The sequence below is a fragment of the Ursus arctos genome, unplaced genomic scaffold, assembly GCF_023065955.2.
Source record: "Ursus arctos isolate Adak ecotype North America unplaced genomic scaffold, UrsArc2.0 scaffold_30, whole genome shotgun sequence".
NCBI lineage: Eukaryota > Metazoa > Chordata > Mammalia > Carnivora > Ursidae > Ursus > Ursus arctos.
In genome coordinates, this window is record NW_026622986.1 from 21333221 (window position 1) to 21355913 (window position 22693).

The 22693-nt window shown below is 45.1% G+C and overlaps 1 protein-coding gene and 1 long non-coding RNA gene across 2 annotated transcripts; one reads left to right on the top strand and one right to left on the bottom strand.

Annotated features, from left to right (window-relative positions):
* Positions 1–780: 780 nt before the first annotated feature.
* On the bottom strand, positions 781–9781 carry VIM (vimentin). Its single transcript, XM_057304739.1, has 10 exons — positions 9606–9781; positions 8044–9236; positions 7321–7381; positions 4394–4489; positions 4146–4307; positions 3539–3664; positions 2961–3181; positions 2470–2513; positions 1985–2070; positions 781–1140 (listed from the first exon to the last, which is right to left on the bottom strand). Exons 2-10 carry the CDS (start codon positions 8604–8606, stop codon positions 1099–1101), a joined length of 1401 nt encoding a protein of 466 aa, XP_057160722.1. The 5' UTR covers positions 8607–9236; positions 9606–9781; the 3' UTR covers positions 781–1098.
* Positions 9772–22028, top strand: LOC130542192 (uncharacterized). The gene is made up of 2 exons (XR_008956559.1): positions 9772–18652; positions 19364–22028. It is a non-coding gene; the product is annotated as an uncharacterized LOC130542192 (long non-coding RNA).
* The last annotated feature ends 665 nt before the right edge of the window (positions 22029–22693 follow it).

A 22693-nucleotide genomic window follows, 5' to 3' on the forward strand; every position in this document is an offset into this window, starting at 1 on the left:
CTCAGCAACTCAGGAGGGGTAGAGGCAGGCACCTAAAAATGACGGGGCAAACGCCTACCACCTCCTTCCTGGAGGAGAAGGGATAGTAGTTATACAGGAAATTGGGACGTGGAGAAGTCCAGGGTTTTGCCCAAAGGAGTTTCCGTCAGAATACACACACTATCAACCATTACAACTCTGTGGCCTCCGGGCCATATCCTCCCTCCCCTATTTACCTCAACTACATCCTTCCTCCAGAGGCCTGAAGCTTTTCAGGGCTGTATCATTCTCACTGCTTGCAAGCTTTTGCAAGCTTGATGGGCTTGTCCCTTTTGAAGACACCGCAGCCCCTCTCTCCCCTGCCGGTGCCCCATGTTCTTCTAACTCCCACAGGGGACTCTGGACTACTTTGCCTGCTGCGTGTGCCCCCAGAAGTTCCCTTTAGCCAAAGTCTTTAATTTTAGAAAGTCTATTTGTTAGAATTGAAATCACACATGGGCATGGCCCCTGCCGCTCATTTTATGAAAAGACCTACCATCATTTTTGTAGAAGTTATTTTAGTAGAGGTCATCTCTTTGTAAATTTAAATAACTTCATTGAAAAGAAGTGAAGGCTACCTACAATGACCAAAGTTAAGAATGATATGTCAAGCAGAAGTAAGTTGAATTTATCCAGTTCACCTAAACTTGATTTTTGTGGCAAATTCACCAGTTGGACCAAAAAAATATTCCACCGACACATAGGTTCTCTTGAAATTTAGAGAACTGGTTCAATAGTAGCCAATAAGTTAACACACCAAAAGACTTTTCCAAAGATTTATTGAAGCAGAAACAAGTTGGTCAGATACTTGTTGGAAAAAAGCAGTTTTAATGGTATTCAAAAATACTTTTTAAAAAGTATTCTAGCACAAGTTTTCTTCGTAAACTAGATTATGTTGTAAACTTTTTCCTAAATCTTTTAAGAGTGTTGGTTCTTAAGAACTAGAGGTTATTCCTATTCCAAATCTAGCTTGCGCTCCTGAAAAACTGCAGAAAGGCACTTGGAAGCTGTTTCTTTAAGATACGGATTTCTTTTTTTATTCTTGCTGGTAGTAAATGCTGCACGGAGTCTGTGCCCTCTTTACTCAAGGTCATCATGATGCTGAGAAGTTTCATTGATAACCTGTTAACAACAACAACAAAAATTCGAATCAAATAGAACACCTGTTGAAGGTTACATCACCCCGTTAAGTATGACAAAGGAAAATACTAAGTAGGTATCATTGATGGTGGAGACAGGCAGTTACATTGGCTGTGCACGGCCAAGGTCGCAGCTAGAAGGGACAGATACGTGTGTAAGACGCTCTTTGCCTACACGCAAAAGAAGTATCCTATGGAATGTTAGCACTTAAAAGAGAAAACTTAAAACTGTATGAAGGATGTAATAATCCTAGAGCAAAGCTTAAAAGCCATGAAGGCAGACTAAAATGTACAGCCAAGTACATTTTAAGTGTATGTGCAAGGGGAGTTTCCATGAAGATTACAGTAGATTTCGGCCCATTTCTTTCCTGGTGTAGAAAAGTAACAAGAAATGAACGGATAACACGGCATGTCCTGGCACTATGTCAAAGGGCCTAAGAGGACTCAGGTGGCAGTCAGCAGGGAAGGCCGTATGTCCAGGATCAAAACATTCCTGATTCCGAGGGAGTCTACTGAAGTATCTCGTGGAGTGAGTCTAGAAAGTAAAGAAGCTGTACTCTGATCTAAAATTAAGGAGCATAGGAAAAAAATCACTCATTTTGGACAATAGGAAGATCGCTATCTCCCCTTCATGGTAAGGAGCTAAATAAATAGTTGGCTGTGTGTCGTGCCGGGAGAAGAGGCCTGTTCTCTTTTGAGGGGTCACAAGTGAAACCAAAACCTCCCCAATTAGCCAGGTGTTATCTGAGAGACAGACTTATCGGCTGATTCACAAGGCTGTCGATGTCCGCCTGAGATTATGCCAGTGTGGACTGAAAGATACCAACCTGTCCGTCTCTAGTCTCAACCGTCTTAATCAGAAGTGTCCTTTTTGAGTGAGTGTCAACCAGAGGGAGTGAATCCAGATTGGTTTCTGAATAAAGAAAAAAACGCCCAAAATGAGTAAAATGAAATTTTAAAAAAGTAACTATTTTGCCCAAAGAATTATGACCGTTATTTATAATTGTTGGAAACACTCCTTCTAAAATAATTCTCAAGACTCAAGACCTGTTTGAAAGCCCAGTGCCTGGTAACACGGTAGCATCAGGATGGACTGTTTCAGTGTATGCTCCAGAGGAAGAAGTCCATGGAGCTGAAATTTAACTGGCACCACAGACCGTAAAACAATACTTGGCTCAAAAAATTATGGACGTTTTATAGGAATTTATCTCATACGGCATTTTCAAAAATCATTTAACAAATTAATGCTTTATCATAAACGGACTGGTTACAAGCTGCTGAAATTTTTCATTAGGGGACATCAAATGCTTACCCCTCAGGTTCAGGGAAGAAAAGTTTGGAAGAGGCAGAGCAATCCTAGAAAGACACAAAGAAAAACAGTAAAATTTTTGGAAAACAAACAATAAGGAACAGATTTATTCCACTTCTTGTTTTCATCGAATAAGAAACTGTATTCTTGTAGTTCATTAAGTGAGGGGTTTGCCTCAGAAGCATTTACCTATGACTGGTCTCACTAGTACATCTAAAATCTTTTACTTTGAGCGTTTTCTCCAAGCATCGCAGAGTGGGAAAGTGTGGGCACTCGCAGGGTTGTGAGTTCAAATCCCAGCTCTGCCACTGAGTAACGCTGACCAGGGCAAGTTACTAAATCTTCCAAACCTAAGGTTCCATATCTATAAAGAGTGGTCAGCAGCCCCCTTGAAGAAATGTTCTACAGATGAAGAGACGACACATGTAGGTGAAGTGAGGGGCGTGATTCCTAACAAAGGGCAGCTTTCCCGTGCATAAGCCCTTGAGCCACACCTGCTCTCCTCGCCTTCCAGCAGCTTCCTGTAGGTGGCAATCTCAATGTCGAGAGCCATCTTGACATTCAGCAGGTCCTGGTATTCCCGAAGGTGACGGGCCATTTCCTCCTTCATGTTCTGAATCTCATCCTGCAGGCGGCCAATAGTGTCTTGGTAGTTAGCAGCTTCGACGGCAAAGTTCTCTTCCATTTCACGCATCTGGCGTTCCAGAGACTCGTTCTGCAGGACAGAAGAAAGGCTTCTGATGTGACTTCCCAGAAAACCCCCAGCTAGTCCCAGAACATGTAACAGACCATTTGCGATCTGTTCCCCTAGTGGCAAAAACGGGGAGCACGCCAACTGCAGGTGAAGGATACAAGCATCAAGTATTAGAAGCAAGAGTACGGGTGTAAGCTAAAACCTTCACCTCTCAAAGTGCTCTTTGGATCTGCCTTGACAATCCATTTTCTTTGGATGAAAACAAAAATTTGTCTTCATTTCAAGTTTTGTTCAGAGAGCACCATTCGCTTGGTCAATGTGAATGAGGCAAGCGGGTTATGGTCCCTCTTTTAGTGGGGAGTGGGGTCTGATACTCACAGTCCCTTTGAGGGCGTCCACTTCGCAGGTTAGGGACTGCACCTGTCTCCGGTACTCATTTGACTCCTGCTTCGCCTGGCGCAGGGCATCATTGTTCCGGTTAGCAGCCTCAGAGAGGTCGGCAAACTGTCAGAAAGAAATGACAAAATGTGGACCACCCACATGATGTGGTCACAGAGCCTCTAAGAGTCTCCCTTGCCTGGAAAAAGGGGAAAGCTTCAAGAGGGTAAGCAAACAAATAAATAGATAAATAGCACATAATCCAAACCAAATTTTGTATGTTAAGTTCAAATCTCTGCATCCTCCAGACTATGCCTACATTTCTGTTCTGAACAGCAAAGGAAGAGCGGCGGAATGCTGACATTGATATTTTTGAGTAGAAATTTAATATGTGACCCTCACTCAAGAAGGGTGGAGGTCACAGGCATGGTGTTGGGATTTCCTCTGAAGTAGAGTTCAGAAAGAAGGTGTGAGGATAGGGAGGCTATTGCAACAAATACAACTTCAACGAGAAGTTCAAGGTTAAGTTCAAGCCAACGTCCTGAGTGGACCTAAAGGGTATGCAGGGATCACAGGCAGGTACGAGCCACACGGATTGGTTGCATACCTTGGACTTGTACCACTCCTCGGCCTCCTGAAGGTTCTTGGCAGCCACGCTCTCGTACTGCTGGCGAACGTCACGCAGGGCAGCCGTGAGGTCAGGCTTGGAAACATCCATATCAATTTGGACATGCTGGTCCTGAATCTGAGCCTGCAGCTCCTGGATTTCCTGCAGAAAGAACAGACAGAAGGTCAGCCATGCCCAGGACGGGGCAACTTCACCCATGTTCATCCACGAAAAGTGCCTCCACTTGCCTCATCATGTAGTTTCTTCAAAAAGGCAATCTCTTCTTGCAAGGATTCCACTTTACGCTCAAGGTCAAGACGTGCCAAGGAAGCATTGTCAACATCCTGGTTTGGAAAGGGAAAGACAGGGCAGATGGGAGGGTGCTGAAGGCAATGGCTTATCTCATTCGTTCATTTTCAATTAACCATATGAGCTCAAGTGTCTTTATTATGAAAAGGTTGTTGACAACTTTTATGACCTTTGAATAAGTCTGTAAATCACCCACTACTATACTATACTTTCTTCTCTTCATTAGTAAGTTTGAATTCTGACCCACTGTATTGTATTCAGGTGCTAATCAGCATTTTAAAAAAATAAATGTTAAACTGCTCTCAGTTAGTCATCACTGAATCTCCATCATACGAGTGAAGTTTTTCATTATTTTTTAAATTTCAATTCCAGTATAACTAACATACAGTGTTATACTAGTGTCGTGTGTACGATACAGTGATTCAACAATACCGTACAATACTCAGTGTGTGTCAGTGAGCATGCCCTTAATCCCCATCTCCTGTTTCACCCATCCCCCACCCACCTCCCCTCTGGTCACCCGCAGTTTGCTCTCTGTAGCTAAGAATCTGTTTTTGATTTGTCTCTGTGCATCTGTTTTATTTCTTAAATTCCACATGAGTGAAATCATATGGTATTTGTCTTTCCCTGACTGATTTTATTATTTTTTTAAACCTAGAAAAGTCAAAGTCACTGCATTTTTAAGATATCATATTTTTTTTAGAATGTCATGAAATAACATGATGTAATAGGGTTGACCGGATTTCACTTCGTGTATACTCGAGTACACATAAAACAGAAATCTGTGCTTCAAAAGTTTTAGTGTATATCTGAGCTCTTTTATTCTCTATTCAAATATTTTTCTTTTAAGTAGGCTCCACGCCCAGCATGAAGTCCAAGATGGGACTTGAACTAACAACACTGAGGTCAAGACCTGAGCTGAGATCAAGAGTAGGAGGCTTGAAGGCTTAACTGACTGAGCCACCCAGGTGCCCCTCTATTCAAATCTTTTGGAAACGTATCCTTAGAATGCAAAGCAAGTATGTAGTCATTTAGCATTCAGGTGGCGAGGCTAGATTTAAACTCCAGTTCAGGATGTACGCTGGCACAGATCAGTTCAGGCACATAAGGAAAAGAAATGGAATTCTGTACTGTATTTTCTTTGCTTCTGAATCTGCTAGAATTTTTGCTTAAAACTCCCATCTCATCCTGCAAGGGTGTGTCTATCCTTTTCACTTAGCACTTTGCAAATTTAGTTACTGAGCTTGTTTCAGAATGACTGGTCAAAATACGTGCCATGACACTATATGCAGAAATCCTGCTACTCTGACTCCCTTGTGTTTCCATCACTTACAAACTGCTATGTCCCAAAGATTTTATTTCCCCTCAAGGAAATGTTATGAGAATTTTTATACCTCGTATCTTATAAGCACTTGTATGTGGAGTACAGTTTATAGCATTACAGTCTTAAAATGTTGAGCGACCTCTCTCACCTTCATGGAAATGTGAATGAGGAATGAGTGATAACAAAGAAAATCTGGCTTGGGAAAAATTCATTTCTGCTTGTTAAACCCTAAAAAAAAAGATGCGGAAGATAACTTACCTCTACAAAAAAGTTCAACGTGACATTTCTACTTCCTTGATGAGGATTTTTCCTAATCCCTAAATATATTTATATTTATATTAACTCACTACTCTGCAGAAAACATTACAGATATGATGATCGTAATGGTCATAAATGCTCAGTTACTAAAATGGGCCACGCATTGCAGTGCTTAATTTAATTTGGTGAATGTATTTCTGCTTCAAAATGTTATTCTAGACTATTCATCTGAGAGCTCAGATAGGCATCCCAGTAAGTGCTCAGGAGAATAAAACTATGCTGGCAGCTCTTCCCGCTTTCGAATTCCAATTTCAAACTAAAAATCCTTTAAGTCTATCTAACTTTGGAGCAAAAAGTCCTTTACTTAAAAATCCGTTCTTTGGCCTTAGTTTCGTTCTTCATTTAAAGAGAAAGTGCTAAAGAATAAAGAAACCAAATAAAGAAAGGCCTTTCAAAATGTGAGGTATGTTTGTGGCTTTAAGAACTTTTCCCATCACATACTTCACAAGTCTGGGCCAGATATTAGATAACGGATGTTAGCAAATACTTGTGTCCAATTAGAACTGTGCTTACATCATTACATATTCAATAAGAATGTAGCCTGTTGCAAAGCTTCTCTGGGAACACAAAGACTCCTATTATTTCTGTCCAGAGCCACCACACTTGCCAGAATGTCTGTATCTACATTCCATAGTGAAGCCCGTGGAAACCATTAATACCTTTCAGCCCAGGGGACAGATGGCTCCTTTTCACCCTTATTAGATCACAAAATAGTTGTGCCTAGTGATACTTCCATATAACTTTAATGCCACATGGAACTCGCAGAGCAGAAAAGAAACTTGCTGGCTTAAATCCAGTGAATCTAAGTTTCTTATCCTCCAATACGTTTACATTTCAAACCACAGGTCGTAACTGTGCTTTTCGTGGCCTTGTAAAAGTTAGCCAACTTGACTTTACCAAGCCTCAGTCTACATCAAGCTGTAACTGTTCAGAATCAGAATGTCAGTGTGTTGCAAAAAGAAAACGGAAAAAAAATTCTTTGGAAAAAAATCTCGAAACAAAGTAAAAAGTTAAAGACTTTGTTTCTGTCCTAAGGAACCGCTTCACTCATTCAAGGGTTTTCACTGGCAGAAGCTCCAACCTGTGCTCTTTCTGCCACTAGGGGGCTTTGAGCACAGACGTGAAGTTCTGCACTATCTAGACGTGGGGTAAGTAACTTCGAGAATTGCTCGGGGTTGATCGGGCGGGGTCCGGCGGCTGCAAGCGGGAACAGAATCTACAAACCTGTCTGAAAGACTGCAGGGTGCTCTCGGCTTCCTCTCTCTGAAGCATCTCCTCCTGCAACCTGAAACAGTCGCACATTAACCAAAAGGGAACTGGGAACCCGCCAGGGGCGGGGCGGCCACACCCAACCACCACGTCGCTGTGCCTCGAGACCGGAGCTGCTGCGCCACCTCTGCGGGCAGCCAACGACCGCGGCCTGTAGAAGCGCTGCCCTCCGCAAGTTTTAGCGGGTCCTGGGCGGCAGCGTGCAAAAGCGATCACGGTCGCCACCCTAACCTGCGAGGCGAACGCCGCCCCCCCGCCGCCGAGGAACCTCTGCAATCCCTTTGTCTCGCTTCCGCCACATCCCTCCTTTCTTCCCTCCTCCCGCCCCATGCTGGCAGTCCGCCAGAAGGGGCCAGGAAACTTTCTAAAAGTTTGGGGAAATGGCGCTCATCGCTTTTAAGGACCTTCGGCTGCAGACAGAATGGTAGTTTTAAGAAATCTGTAACCTGAAGCGGGGTGTTCTTGGGCAACCAGTGGGGGTGGAGGGGAAATGCTAACTGCAAAGTCTGCGTTCAGGGCGGGGCGCCGCTGCAGCCACAGCCCCGCTCCCCCGCTGTCCCCCAGGCAGCCACCGCCCCAGCCACATCCCCAAGGGTGTGGCAGCTTCTCGCGGGTGGGGGGGGGGGGCTCTGTTCCCCTCTACCTCCCTCCCGCAGCCCCGCGTGGGCACCGCCTTACTTCTCCCGGAGCCGCATGATGTCCTCGGCCAGGTTGTCGCGCTCCACCTCGACGCGGGCCTTGTCGTTGGTGAGCTGGTCCACCTGCCGGCGCAGCTCCCGCATCTCCTCCTCGTAGAGGTCCCCCAGACGCGACTTGCCCTGGCCCTTGAGCTGCTCGAGCTCGGCCAGCAGGATCTTGTTCTGCTGCTCCAGGAAGCGCACCTTGTCGATGTAGTTGGCGAAGCGGTCATTCAGCTCCTGCAGCTCCACTTTCTCGTTGGTGCGGGTGTTCTTGAACTCGGTGTTGATGGCATCGGCCAGCGAGAAGTCCACCGAGTCCTGCAGCAGGCGCACGCCGGGCACACTGCTCCGCAGGCGCACCGCGGAGGAGCGCGTGGCGTACGCGCCGCCCGGGGACGAGGCATAGAGGCTGCGGCTGGTGCTGGGGCGCAACGCGCTGCCCAGGCTGTAGGTGCGGGTGGACGTGGTCACGTAGCTCCGTGTGGAGCTCGGCCGGCTCCCTGTGCCGGGGCCGCCGAACATCCTGCGGTAGGAGGACGAGGACACAGACCTGGTGGACATGGCTGCAGAGGGTGGCGGTGGGCTGGGCGGCGGCGGCGGCACGGACCAGCTCGGGGAGGACAGGCGAGCGAGGGCGCGGTGGGTGTGGGCGGTGGGAGCGCTGCTGCGTCTCAGGCGCGGGGGATCCCGGAGCGAGAGTGGCAGAGGACCGGACCCCTCCGAGGGCGCAGTTTTTATAACCCGTTAGGAAAGAGGGTCCCCTCCCACTGCCATCCCAGCCGCAGACCGCGCCAGCCAATGGGGACCGGACGAGAAAAGGGGAGGGTGGGCGGGGGTTGGGGCGGGGGCGCCCTCGAGCCTTCCTCCCCGTTCCTCTGCAGCCCGGGACTGGGCACCGTCCCGTTACTTTTGGTTGGGCTGGGACTTTCGGGGGCTTTCCTGATTATGGTCTGAGCTCTGCTCCCCACTGGTTGCTAAAAAAGGCGGGGTCGCACGGTGGTGGGGGACCCTGCCCGGGACTGGACCTGAGGGGTCGCGGGCACTGAGCCGAAGAGTCCTGGGAGGAGGCGGGCGGGTGGGAGGGGCGCTGGGCTGCAGGGCTGTGGTCAGCTAGGGGAGTGTGGGTGGGGAGACCCGCGGGCAAGAAGCAGGAAGAGGGGGGGGTAAGGGATCCAGAGGATCGGAAGGCGCCTAGAAAGAAACAAAGAGTGCCTGAGATTGGAGGGCGAGGTGGGGGCGTGCACAGCCCAGGACGCAGAGCTGGGGCCCAGCGCAGCCTGGCGCACCGCCCACTCTGGCCCACGAATCTTTTCAAGCTCTTGTCTTGGGGGTTCCTGTTCAGGGACCTAACGGGCTCCGTCTGGCTTTGGACGGCGCGAGCTTCGAGGCGGCGGCCGGGGAAAGCCCGGGGGAGAGGGGTGGGGTCACTGAGTCACTGTCTGTGAGTCACTGAGCCCTCTGTCCGCCGGGGTTGAGGGCTCCTAGCGGTTCGGGAACCGCTAGAGGAGATGGACTCGAGTCTCCTCGGGCCGCGCGCGTACTGTTTGTTCTAAGTTTTACCTAACTTCGAGTGGGGCCTCAGCTTTCTTCTGTGCGTTTCGCCTCCGGGGACACTAGAGCGCCCCTACGTGCTTACGGACTCTCCAAAGCCTGGTTTTGCTCCAAATGTGAGGACATCCCATCAGCAAGAAACTTCTGCAGACCCCGATAGCTGCCAAACACGGGTCTCCAGCACCACGAACGCACTCGGGGAAGGGTTTTCTTGCAAAGTTCCCTCCCAACCTTCCCTCTGGGCTCCTCTCAGTGCCCCCACCCCCCCATGAAACCACACCCGACTTTTAACATGATCTGAAAGTTCTGGGTGAAAGAGGAAACCCAGCGTCCGTAGTTTCAAAATCAAATCGAGTGATCACTGTTTTTTCTGCTATAGTGGAAGTCATTAAAGGTATAATCTGTGCCAATTATAGAATTAATTAGGTGTTGCTTTAAAACCCCGATTTGATTAATGAAAGGCAATTATATAACTCAAATGACAGAATGTTTGGGGGAAATAGATTTATGTGTTCATTTTGGTTCAGCGAGGCACCTTGTAGGATTCTGGTGACTTGTCTGGGAAATGTCACAGGTCCTTTTGGCCTTTTTTCCAGAAGAATTAGTGCAATTGGTCTTCCGGTGAAGGAGATAAAACTGTCCGCAGAACAAACAGAGCAAAAAACTTCTGGTCTGGGGCATTGGGGAGTATCAGATTCCAGCACCAAAACCCATCTAGAGTAAATCACTCAACTCAAGGGCTCTTGTTGCAATATTAGTAAAGGCAGAATAGAGTGTTTACCCCCAAAAGGGAGACGAAGGGAGGAAAGGCAAGCCAGTCTTACTGTGATTAAGGAGCAGTTTAAAAATCGTGGGGTTGTTGTTGTTGTTTGGAGTATGTAGAAGACCTATTAAGTGCCAGATGGACCGACTCCAACACCACCATAAAAATCTATAGAGAAAAAAGGTAGAAATCCTTCCCTCTGTTTTTTGTTTGTTTGTTTGTTTGTTTGTTTTGTTTTGTTTTTTGGAGTGGGGGGTGTGGGGGTTGTACTGGATGTTACCTGGCATGTAAGAAAAATAGTATAGAACCAAATGAAGGGTTTATCCTAGCTTCTTCATACAAGCCTCGTCTAGGCAATATTTTGTTTACCTCATTTCAGATAGCTTTGGCAAATGGCACTGCCAAAGTCAAGCTGCAGGGCCTTTGCTGCTCAGCTCCCCTACTGTGCGTTTCCTTCCTTCTCTCCTGTGCTGTGGGACTACGGGGACGCCCCCAGGGAGCATTCTTGGGGCTCTGTGCCCTAGCAGACTAGCTTGTGCTCCAAGTTGCCATCTTGCTCCCTGAGAGCTCTTCATTCAAGCCACTGCTCAGCAAATGCTACCATTGTGAGTGTGCCTGGGATTTTTAGGATGAGAAAAAGGCCATCTCCCCATGGGGAGGGAGGAAGAGAGGATGGACCCTACTCCCACTCAAAGTGCTGATCTCAGGGCGATGAGGTGGTGCTGTCAGGGGATGCTTGCTGACTAACTCACCACGGAAAATGGGGGCAAGGCTCTGGTGTGGTGTGGCAGTGCTCTGCTGGTGACCACAGCAAATTCCTCAGGGCTGTGGTGACTTCCTCTGGGATGGACTGTGGCCTTTCGCCTCATCTCAGGGGTGTCCCTCCTCCTATCTAACCTGTCTGCAGTCTGCATTGTCGGGCAGGGCTGTGGTATGTTCACTTGCTGTAACTGAACATAGAGGTACTGTAACAGAATACCGTGGACTGTGTGGGTTAACCAACAGATGTTCATTTCCCACAGTTCTGGAGGCAGGAAGTCCAAGATCAAGGTGCCGGCAGATTCAGTGTCTGATAAGGGCCTGCTTGCTGGCGTACAGACAGCCACCTTCTCGCTGGGTCCTCAGATGGGCCAGACAGAGCTAACTGCAGTCTCTTCAAATAAGTACACGAACCCCCTAATGGGGGCTCCACCATCAACACCGCATCTAAACCTAATTAGCCCCCAAAGGCTCCATATATGGAAGCGCTGGAGATTAGGATTCCAAGACATGAATTTGGAGCCAGGGGGGTGGGGTGGGACAAACATTCCATCCATAGCACGTGCTGCACAGCACACGTGCACACACACACACACACACACACACGCACAGTATCCAGGGTGTCCTTCCTATTAGAAATTGCCATAGCTAGCAGCGGACTATAGAATAGAAAACTGGAGGTTACAAAACACTCTTACCCATGCATGTAGAACGCACGAGACTCTGGACAGAGTAACTTCATTCAGAGCCGCGTGTGCCTAGCACAGCGCCTCGGCCGCCGGGCGGTAGTCATCAGCGCCGGAATTCACCACGCCTGACCGGACATCTGTGAGTGTGATCATTAATCCTGCTCTATCTGTGCCCCACGTTCTTGGTTCCCTTTGAGAGTCAACAGCATGGAGACCTAGCTTTCTCGGTTTTCCTGATTATTTTTTTTTTTTGCGTGCCGTGAAAACCTAGCTCGGAGGTATTTTTAAATGCCGGACCGCGAAGCCGTTTGAGACACTGTGATGGCGCAGGTCGTGTATACGTAAGGACACGGCGCTCCGACCTGTAGGCCAGGCGTAAACATGACCAACTCTAAAGTCCTAACAGGGATTTTGGAATTTGCAAGCTGCGGCGATGTCAGTTGCATGGGGTGATTTGAACTGACGGAGCGGCCAGCCGTGTGCGGAGGAGCTTAGCGGCCGGTGGGGGCCTTAGGACAGCTGGCTGGCAGGAGGCCACACCAAGGGAACAGCTTCAAGCAGGAGGGCCTGGATGGAATGGGAGAATTGAGAAGGTGTTTAAAGTGAGATGTGAGACGCATTGGCAACACCTAGAAGACGTGATCATAAAGAGAATAATAATCATTCATATCACCAGTGCTTTAATTTTTGTGCCTACTGGATAACTGGAAGTTTGCATGCATTTTACTTAATGCTCTTATAGCAACTTGCAAGGTGCATGTGACTGCCTATTTGCCAGCGAAGGGGTCTGAGACATGGGCTCACAATTTGCTTATGGTCTGATGACTGGGAGGGGAGGGAGGAACGGGTCAAGATTTTCAGTTCAGGCCTTTCTGACTCCAAATGCACTTTTCTGTTCCCTTTGCCTCCCTCGATAATGAAATTTTGCTCGCTGTCAACCAATTCCATTCGCAAGTATTATTTAGGGCCTACTGTGTTCCAGGAGCTGAAGAGACTGGTTTCTTATCAGATTCTGTTGCGAAGGGGCAGACTCTGAATGGAGTTTGGCAGATGCTTAGACTACCACGTTTTATGTTATCAGAGGACGTAACAGTGATTCATAGTAGATATGAAGGGGATTTACTTTTTTAAAAAAAGATTTTATTTATTTATTTGAGAGAGAGAGAGCAGGGGGAGAGGCAGAAGGAAAGAGAGAAGCAGGCTCCCCACTGAGCAGGGAGCCCTACGTGGGGCTCGATCCCAGGACTCCAGGATTGTGACCTGAGCTGAAGGCAGATGTTTAACCAGCTGAGCCACCCAGGTGCCTGGGGGTTTGGTTTTCACTTATTCCCTAAATTGTTACTTGGAGAGTTAAACCTTTTCACCCAGATTTCTTTTCATCTCTTCAGAGGCATCATCTCCAAAATTGGACATAGCTCATCTCACACCCTAAAACCCACCAACCCCAGCGGCTTCCCCTCCCAACTTCCCTGTCTGTTCAGGGCAAGCAGCACACTACCAAGACGACAAACCTTCAGCACCATGGCCACTCCTTCCTCTTCGGCCACTCAGACCCAGGGGCCGTCCTGGCTCACCGTCTCCTGTGTCCACTCCTCGGTTTCATTGCTGTCGCAAACCATTTGGTGCCTCAGCCCTGCAATACTGGAGTTGGCTTCCCTTCCTCCAGGCTTTCCTTACCTCCACCAACATGTCTGTCTTTGAGCCACCACCTCTTTTTCTTAATGACTACATTCTTATGACTCCTCGGAGATCCAAAGCGAATTCCTCATTCCTTCATTAGGGTGTAAGCTCCATAAAAACCAAAAGAATGTAAGGTCCATGAGGGCAGGGATTTGTTTTTTCTCTTTTGTTCACTGTCCTGTCCTCCTGTGCCTAGGGAAGCCTGGCACATTTGTTGAATGTGTGGATTGATGCATGAGTAATTCATAGAAGAAGGAAGGAGGGAAAGAAGGAGGGAGGAGGCTAATATTTCCAGTGCTATGCTGTTCAAGTTTTGTGCTAGTCCCTTTATGGGTGACTGCATTTAATCTCTTCAGGGCATTATGATCCACAAGTTGCATTCACTTTCTCCGAGTACGTGTATTGAATATTTACCATGTGCCAGGCACCCCGCTGGACACTGGGGAGTGGGGGAGTGAACAAGGCATGCGCTCTTGGAACGGAGGGTCGAGTTGTGTGTGCGCATATGTGATTCAGAGAGACAATACTCAGGTAAAGGAACAAACAAAGAAATTACAATTTGTAATAAAGATGGTGAAGGAAACAGAAGTTTTGTTGCAAAAGAGGTTGAGGCTCATGACATTCAACAGTGGCCTTTGAAAGTCAGGCCAAGGATGCCCATCCATCCTTCCCGCTGCTCCTCACCAGACCGCAGTTTCAGGGGGACCCTAAGCTTCTTTATGTTCAGTGAAGATACCCCATTTTCCCATGCTCAGGTCTTTCCTCCTATTCCGTTCAGCAGGTAGGTGTCCTCATTTTGTGCGTCGCCTGCAATGCTTGTTAGTTCAGATAAGTAAGAAAGTGTCCATGCCTCCGGGGAGCTCCCAGCCTTGTAAAAGGATCAGGAACCACAGAAAGGGCTGTACTGCACGGTAGAACGTGGTCGGTGCTCTGGCGGAGATATGAATGAAATACTAGTGCGTCAAGGTGGAAAAACGATCCATAGCCACTTGGGGGAGGCCAGAAAATATATTTAGAAGAGGTGGTACTAGAGGAATGGGTACACTTTTTATAGCTTATCATGGTAGAGAAAGAAGGTTCAAAACTGATGAAATAGTTCAAGCAAACATGGCACAGATGGCAGGGTTTGGGGGAGGGGGCATTTAGGGAAGAGCAGGAATCCCAGTGTGGCTGGGTGGTGGAGCAGGCGTAGGGGAGAAAGGAGATCGGACGCTAATATGGGACCATGCGTTGGAGGACAAAATGCCAGGGAGAGGAGTTTATAATTAGCGTGGTGGGCAGTGGGAATTCGCTGCCATTTGTGACTGGAGAAAGACATGCTTGTGGCTGTGCTTTAGGAAGACTGTTCTGGCATATTGTGGGGGATGAACTGAGGAGACGGATTTGAGGGCCATTTGCAGTAGATCAGGTGAATGGGGGGAGGGGTCCAGTGATGACACAGGGGGATGATTGTTCCAGGCAGTGAAGTCAGACAGAAGACAAGCAAGTCAAAGAGCTCAGAGCTTTCTGGATAGGAACTGAGAGAGTGGATGTGGTGGACACAGAAAGAAATATTTGGTGGGAAATTAATTTGGGGTGAAAGAGAATTCATTCAAACCCTCTTACCCGGAAGCACCTTCCCTTCTGTGGTCTATATACAGGGAACCTCATGAGGTGGGTGAGGTATAAGTTGGGTCATGCAGTTCCATGTTGCATGGCACTTCCAGACTGTTCACATGAGTTAATACCAACTGCCTTCAGATGGTCTGGTTTCCAGAGTTGGTGTAAAATTGGGGACTTCTTCAGTATTTTCTAGAACAGTTTCTAAAAGTTCAGAGAAAAAGCTTAAAGACAAATTCCTGGAAATCTCTTTAAATCTTTTTGGGGGAAATAAAAGCAGATCGTAGTTTCCCGTGGAGCTATTTATTATTTATAATTTCATCGAAGTCTAATGTACAGTCTGTGACAAAGGAAAGAGTAGGTGGTCAGTATGTAGGAGGGAAAAAAAAAGATGTTCATCAACATATGGAGGGAAAACCTAGTGCAAAAAATTTCAAGTTGATGTTAGACAGATGTGAAGCTAGATTTTCAGTATTGGTTTACTGGACGCAAAACACAAAATGAAACCAGCCCAGTTACAAAAACCAGACCTTATTTGAAAGTGACCTAAATGATACCGTCAGAGTTTAGTTATTGGCCAAGGGAGATTACCACAGGAAAACAAGCAGGTATTTACTCGTGGCCTCTAATGTTGTTTTTACCATGTTTTGGGATAGAGAAGGTCATGCCACTGCAAGAAAATTTGCCCAAGGGCATTGACATCCTGGAAATGGACTCTGCCTGTCTTGAGGAGGTCCCCTAGTTCCTGAGTGGTGGAAGTTTTTTTCAGGAGATATTTTGGTAATGGGACTAATGAAAATAACTGTTTAATAGCACAGTTTTCTTTTAAACAACGGTGGAAGTTTTTTCTTTAAATTCTGATGTTTCTTTATGGTAACCTGTAAAGTTGGAATGAAACTATATTGATTATATATATAGCCATAATGTCTTTCCTGTGTATTGGGGACTAATAAAAGAACTCTGTCCCACTTATGTCCAAACTGATTAATGAATTAACCAATCTTTCAAAAAATATGGAGCTGTTTTAGCTCTGGTATACCACGTTCATTTAGCCAAGGAAATTAATTTCTTCAGAACCTTGATTACATTTACTTTCGGCTATGTTTGATAAACTCGGTGTTTAAAATATACCCCACCAAACTTTGCTCTTGAGTTTGCTGACAAAGATCATTATGATCTGCAGAGGTTAGAAATAAAAATCAAAAGGCAGTGTATCAGAAAAATACTAAACATGTAAGTCAAAGTAACCCTAAATGCAAATGGAAGGAAACGTAAGATGGCATAATGATAGACCTACGCAAGGCTAAAGATTAAGAAAATTCACTGCAATTATGAGAAATAACTAAGAAAGACCATTTTGAATTAACTGTAGCAGAATAAAGGGATTGGCAGCCCTCTCCGTAATTCTACTGCAGTGATTTCTAAAATACTGAGTAAGGTTTTATATTTCTCATTAGCTAAGTCCTAGAAATATGCCCTCTAATGTGACTCATATGGATATATGGAGTAAGTACAAAAATATTATGGAACTTGAGCTTAATATAGATTAAATATGTTTTCTCCGTATCATAAATTGTGAAAAATTGTTTGGATACAGTACTGTAATGCATTCATCTGTCAACTCCAGAACTTTAGGAGTTTAGACACATGTGATTCACATGTCAAGATCATGGTTTTCGTTTTGCTGACTCTGGGTTGGTTTTCACAGTCCATGATTTGTGAGCTCTAAACAATGATAATGATAACCAGGCATACCGTGATATCATGACTAAAATTGGACTCTGGCCCCGATAGGAAAGCTAATGGTAATCATAATGAGACCTTGCATGTATTGAGTGCCTACTGTATGCCAAGTGTGAACCTATTTGCCATGTGTTAACTTATTTAATCCTCACAATAGCCCTATTATGCATATGAAGAAATTGAGACACAGAGAAGTTAAGTAACTTACTCAAGCTCACACAGCCAGGATGTAACGGACCTGGGATTTGAACCCAGGACTTTTGGCTCCAGGTCCCACACTCGAAACTTCACTGTACAGTAGTACCTCACATGTTGTGGTATTTTTGTACCACTGTTGGTGACATCCCCGGCTTTCTTTGGCATTCTTATCATGGCATCTGTCTATCTCATTGGACTTTTTTTTTTTTCCTGTTCTGATGCAGCAACAGGACCCTTTTTTGATTCAGACAATATGATGCCCTTAATGAATCATCCAGATGTCCGTGGACAATTTCAGGGGTTTTCTGTAGAGATCTCATTTCTGAATTCTGACTCAACCCACCAGGATGATTTGATAGTCATGGCATATGACTCCTGCACACAGTTACGTGAATGAGAATCCTCAGCCGCCTTTGCTAGGGGAAAAGAAAGAACTAACGTGTTTGAAACACTTCGCCTCTGTAAGTAAGAACATCTTCTACTCGTTCTCTATTGGTTTGAGTTTTAGGGAGATTTATTAATGTTTAGGGTACTAACATTGCACGGGCCAAAAATAGTGGGAGAGTTTTGTGATATGACAGATACAGCCAACTACAAGACAGCCAAGATTCTCAAGGCGAAACTAAACAGTGTTACTGAGGATACATATAAGCTTACTACCCAGTTAAAAAATTTCTTGTGCACTAATCATCTCATTGCTTTTGTGTATCAGATTTTCCCAAGTAATGCTCATCAACACCGGCTCTGTTTTAAACTAGAGCCTCCTGAAAGCACTTCCCATGTGTACAAGGGCAAGAACAACAAATCACAGCCCCATTGTAGATCTGAGGGGAAAAGAAGGCACGAGAGTTTAAAAAGCCTGATGAAATCCTAACTTAGTAGTGGCCCAATTCCTTAGTAGATTGGATTATTCTGGAGAGAACCAGTGACCCTCTTCAGTCAATGTATTGTGAGTCCTACTGTGTGCCAGGCTCCCAGCTGTGTGCTAAGGAGGCAGAAACGAATAAGCATCTTCCTTGCACACAGACGGCACCGAATCTACCTCTCTCTTCTCTGCTTAATCTTTTTGTCTCTAAGTCTTGCATGATCATGCTGCCACATGGAGATCTAGTTTAGTAGTTTCATAATGCAATGCCCCCCCGCCCCCCGCTAACGTCACAGTGCCTTGGTGACTTTTACTCTGAAATCCATGGAAATGTGAAGTTTACTGTTTTGCTCTCCCTGATAAAATATAGCATAATAACTAGTTGCTGGGTTACTGCATAAAACACAGGCCCAAAATGTAGCCGGGAAGAGCAGTTAGCAATTAAGTAAAGGAAATGACTAGTGGGTTTGAAACTCAACGCACGGCCCATGTACTTCTTAGCATAGGAAGGCATCTGGGTTACTTAGGCAACTTTTATCACTAAGGAAGTCGCTTTGGTGACTCATGCTCATACAGAACGACTTCTTTCAAAATCTGTGTATTTGGTGACCTTACCATTAGACTTCTGTTTTCCTTTTTCTTTGGACTGGGACAGAAAAAGCTCCATTTGGATGGCACGGGTTTGTTACTTAGTAGCATATTATTCACTGGCTGGCCCATGTTTTGAAATTTAATGGACTCGTGGTGATCAGAGTAAAAGGTCAGTAGTTCTTGCCCTTATTGCTATATTAAATGTAGAACTAAGCTTATCTTCTAAGCAGAAATGTTATGTCTTCTATTAACAACGTTTCTTGTCAGTTACCTTTTGTTATTTGATGTAACAACACTGCTATTGAAAATACTGGTCACACCAAAGGACTTTTTACCATAACCTAAAATGCCTTAGTTTTCCCCAAGAAGACGAAAAATGGTATTAGAATTATCCACGGAGAGCTGTCTGGAGGTGATAAATAAAGGAAACTCCTCTGCTAGCTTCTCTCTTCAGATTATCTGTCTACCTGCTTGATGTTCTAATAGTATTTACTGACAATTGCTATTTTTCTGTGTTAAAAAATAGCAGGGAAGTTATAGAAGAAATGAGTTAATTCAAAGAGTGATAGGCCGATAATGTGTTTGGAGAATTATGGAAGAATTTACTATTGGCAAGAAAACTGGGAGCCAAGCCCATGTGATTGGGCTCTTGGGGTTGGTTCCAGAGGCTCTGGGTTTGCCAGGTAACCTTCTCGATGCCAGTGTTTAGTGCATTCAGCACAGGGCTCACCTGGATCGCCTTTATATCTTTTGTTCTAACTCCAGAAAATGTAGCTGTTTTCATTTTGCTTTTAATTTAGCCCTTTTCTGTTTTTAATTTTGTGGCTGGAAAAGCTTGAAAAAGACAATGAGTCATGACAACCATTTCTTTTTCTTCCAGAGAGAAGCCTTCCGCGTGAGGCCAGGGCATGGAGTACTATTGGTGCCATTCATGAGCCTTAGCCGCCGAGACCTTTTCTGTGAGGCCCCTTTAAGGGAACATGGGAGAAGGGCTAGTCCAGTGGTTCTCAAAGTGTGGTACCCAGACCAGCAACATCAGCATCATCTGGTGTTTGTTGGCAATGCTATCGGTTCCCACCCCAGGCTGACCGGGTCAGAACTCTGGAGCAGAGGCACAACAATCTGGTTTTTAATAAGACTTCCAGATGATTCTGAGGAGTGCTGAAGTCTGAGAACCACTATGCTTGTGAATTATTCGTATTTGTGGCCATGAAGAGTATGAAAAAAATAGTGGTTGGAGAGTGGGGACGTTTATGAGTCTGTTGATGAGGAAATGAAGAATAGATAGAAAAGAATGTTTTAACTTTAGAATTCAAAAAAATAAAGGGTCTGGAATTTAATGAGGAGGACTGATTGCTTGCAAGAACCCTTGCGTTCTCAGAGAAGGGCAATCTGGATGACTGGGGTCCTGTGAAATGTATTGGCATGGTTCTGAAATTCTCGAATAATCTCTTGTGAGAAAAGGCATGCCTTTCTATATGAGGACATACATTCAACTCAGGTTTGTAAAACCCTTTAAGACTCTCATGTTCCATTGGCTTCACCAACTCATTTGCATCTCGAGGCCCCTGTTCCTGCATCTGAAAACCATATGCCTTGTTACTTGCCACAAATGATCTCATCAGAATGAAGTCAGAGATTCGGGGTATGTAAGAGGATTTATGAAGTGATTTGATTACTGAAAAATGTGAAACATAAGGATAAAGAATAATTAATATTGATATTGACAGTAAAGAGGGGTTTAGAAGGTGATATAAAGATGGGTGGCTGTTTCAACTTCCCTTTGACACATACCCCCTTTAGTCCTGGCTCTGTCGTATATTAGTTTTTGATGCTAAGTAAATCACAGTTTTTCAGAGCTTTTCACCTTAGATTTCTCAACAAAAAAAGAGCATCAGTGATACCTACTGAAAGAACTGTCGTGAGAAAAAAAATTAGATTAAAATATGAAAATGCAGCTTGTAAAGGTCAAACATTACACATTTTAGATATTGTTGTTAGGATTGTTGTTGTTTTATGTCTGGGTTGAGGAAGCTTTGGGATTGTTGACATAATGACATCCAGGAGTTTGGAATAAACGTGTATGTCAGCAGATTTTATGATTACAAAAAATAGCTATGTTTACTTTTCTATTAATTCTTCTCCAGTGGAATGTTTTCATTTTCTCATGAAACGAGGGAGATCCACATATATTTTATTAAAGAAAGCAAGCCTGATATTTTTTATCCTTTGAACCGAGAGACTACATTTCACTCATTCTTTCAGGGAAAGATGACAGATTCAGGAGACAGGCTACCTGGGTAAATTCCCAAGTTATGGATAAGCTTCAGTTTCCTTGTGTATAAAAATGCAGAGGTGTATGAAGATGAAGTGAGAAATGTACATAAAATACATAGTAGAGGGGCACATGGGAAGCACTCAGTAATGTGGGTTGTTATTAAACTATAGGATGAAGAGGGGCAATGTGTCTGAAAAGTCAAGGGCAGGAGAAAATAAGAAGACAAGCGGACAGCTTGTACAATGCCCTGATCGTTTTGCAAATGGAAATTCAAGCAGGTCCCATGACTTTGCTGGTCACTCTTACTAAATTAAACAATTCTCTGATTGTTTCTAATAGAGAAAATTAATCATAGTGATTTATAATCTGCATGTCTACCTAATAATCAAAATTTCAATCTTGCTTTTAAGTTACGTGTCTTCTGTCTCCAGGCTTGAGTGTGCTGGATGCAAGGAAATGAGAGTACTGGGTCTCTCTTTACTAAGTGCTTCTCCTCCTCCTTCCCCACCTTGCTAACTGAGGTCTCTTGCTGCTTCAGGATTAGATCTCATTGAGAAGAGGTGAGGGAGATAAGAAAGTTCTTTCTTGACAAGTACTGTTGGTGATCTAGAGTTTACACGTCTCCATTTGGCCTGTCTTTAAAACTGGCCCTTTTTCTAGCAGGTGCTTTTCTGGGGACTTCTCATCGTTGAGATGACTCTCTGAAAGTGCCCTTCACATGCAGAGGCACCTTTGTATTTGGTCTTCCACAGTCCCTAGAAGTCATTCCGAAGTATATTCTTGGCTTCTTTTTGCTGTGGTAACTTCTTTCCAGGGGCCCATCCTCCCACAAGATCTAAAACAGCAAGCTCTCCCTTGTATGGCTCAGATCTGGTCCAAGGGAAATACTTTACCTTCTAGAACTCAGAGGATAGAGGATAGGTACAGTTGTAAACTCCCACGGTGGTCCTTTGAAACTCTTTGCATTGGGCCTGAGGTAAGTAGCAAACAGCTCCATAGACCTTCTGGGGAAAAAGGTCAATCCACAGAGAATGCTGGCAACTTTCTCCAAAAACCTTCCTCTTCCAGGCACCTGGGTGGCTCAGTCGGTTAAGCGACCAACTTTTGCTTTTGGCTCAGGATCATGATCCCAGGGTTGTGAGATCAAGCCCTGCATTGGGCTTCCCACTCAGCGGGGAGTCTGCTTCCTCTCTCCCTCCCCCCCCCCCACCCCGTGCTCCTGCACATGTGTTCTCCCTCTCTCTCTCCCTCTCTAAAATAAAATAAATCTTTTAAAAAAAACCCTTTCCTTTTCAATAATCTCCAACTCATTTATACCTTCAACATGGGTAGATAGATGTTTGTAAGAGTTACATAACTCTTTCTGGAACCCTTCCTTTGAAAACTTTGCATTATAGTGTTATATTTCACTCCGGAATGTGGCCTCAGTTGCAACTTGTACTTTAACTCCTACTAAAGGTAAAGGGGGAAAGGATCACTTTGACCCTCACGAGTGCCCAGATCCCAAAGTAATCCCAAAGTAAAGCTTTCAATGTGAGTGAGTATTTTTTTTTTCAGATGTTCATATTTAATCTTTTCCTCATAGGCAGCTTTTTGTTTTTTAAAGTGACTAACTTACATTATTCCTGACTTCCATTATCATTGTTGGGGCTGACTCATGTAATTGTACTAAAACGTGTTTAAAAATGGTGTTCGGATGAAATTGGAACACTGTTAACTTTTATCAGTTGTAATCTGTTCCTAAACTCCCACTTGTATTGAAATAAGCTTGTCTTGAGACAAATTAAATGTGTTATGTCTGTTGTGTTTAGTTTTTTTAAATTATTATTGTTATTATTTTTGCATTTCAGGCGTAACATTCTCTAATGTGAAAGCTCACAGACGGGGGCACGTGTACAAGTGGAAGCAGCTCTCAGCTCAGGCCCAAAATGT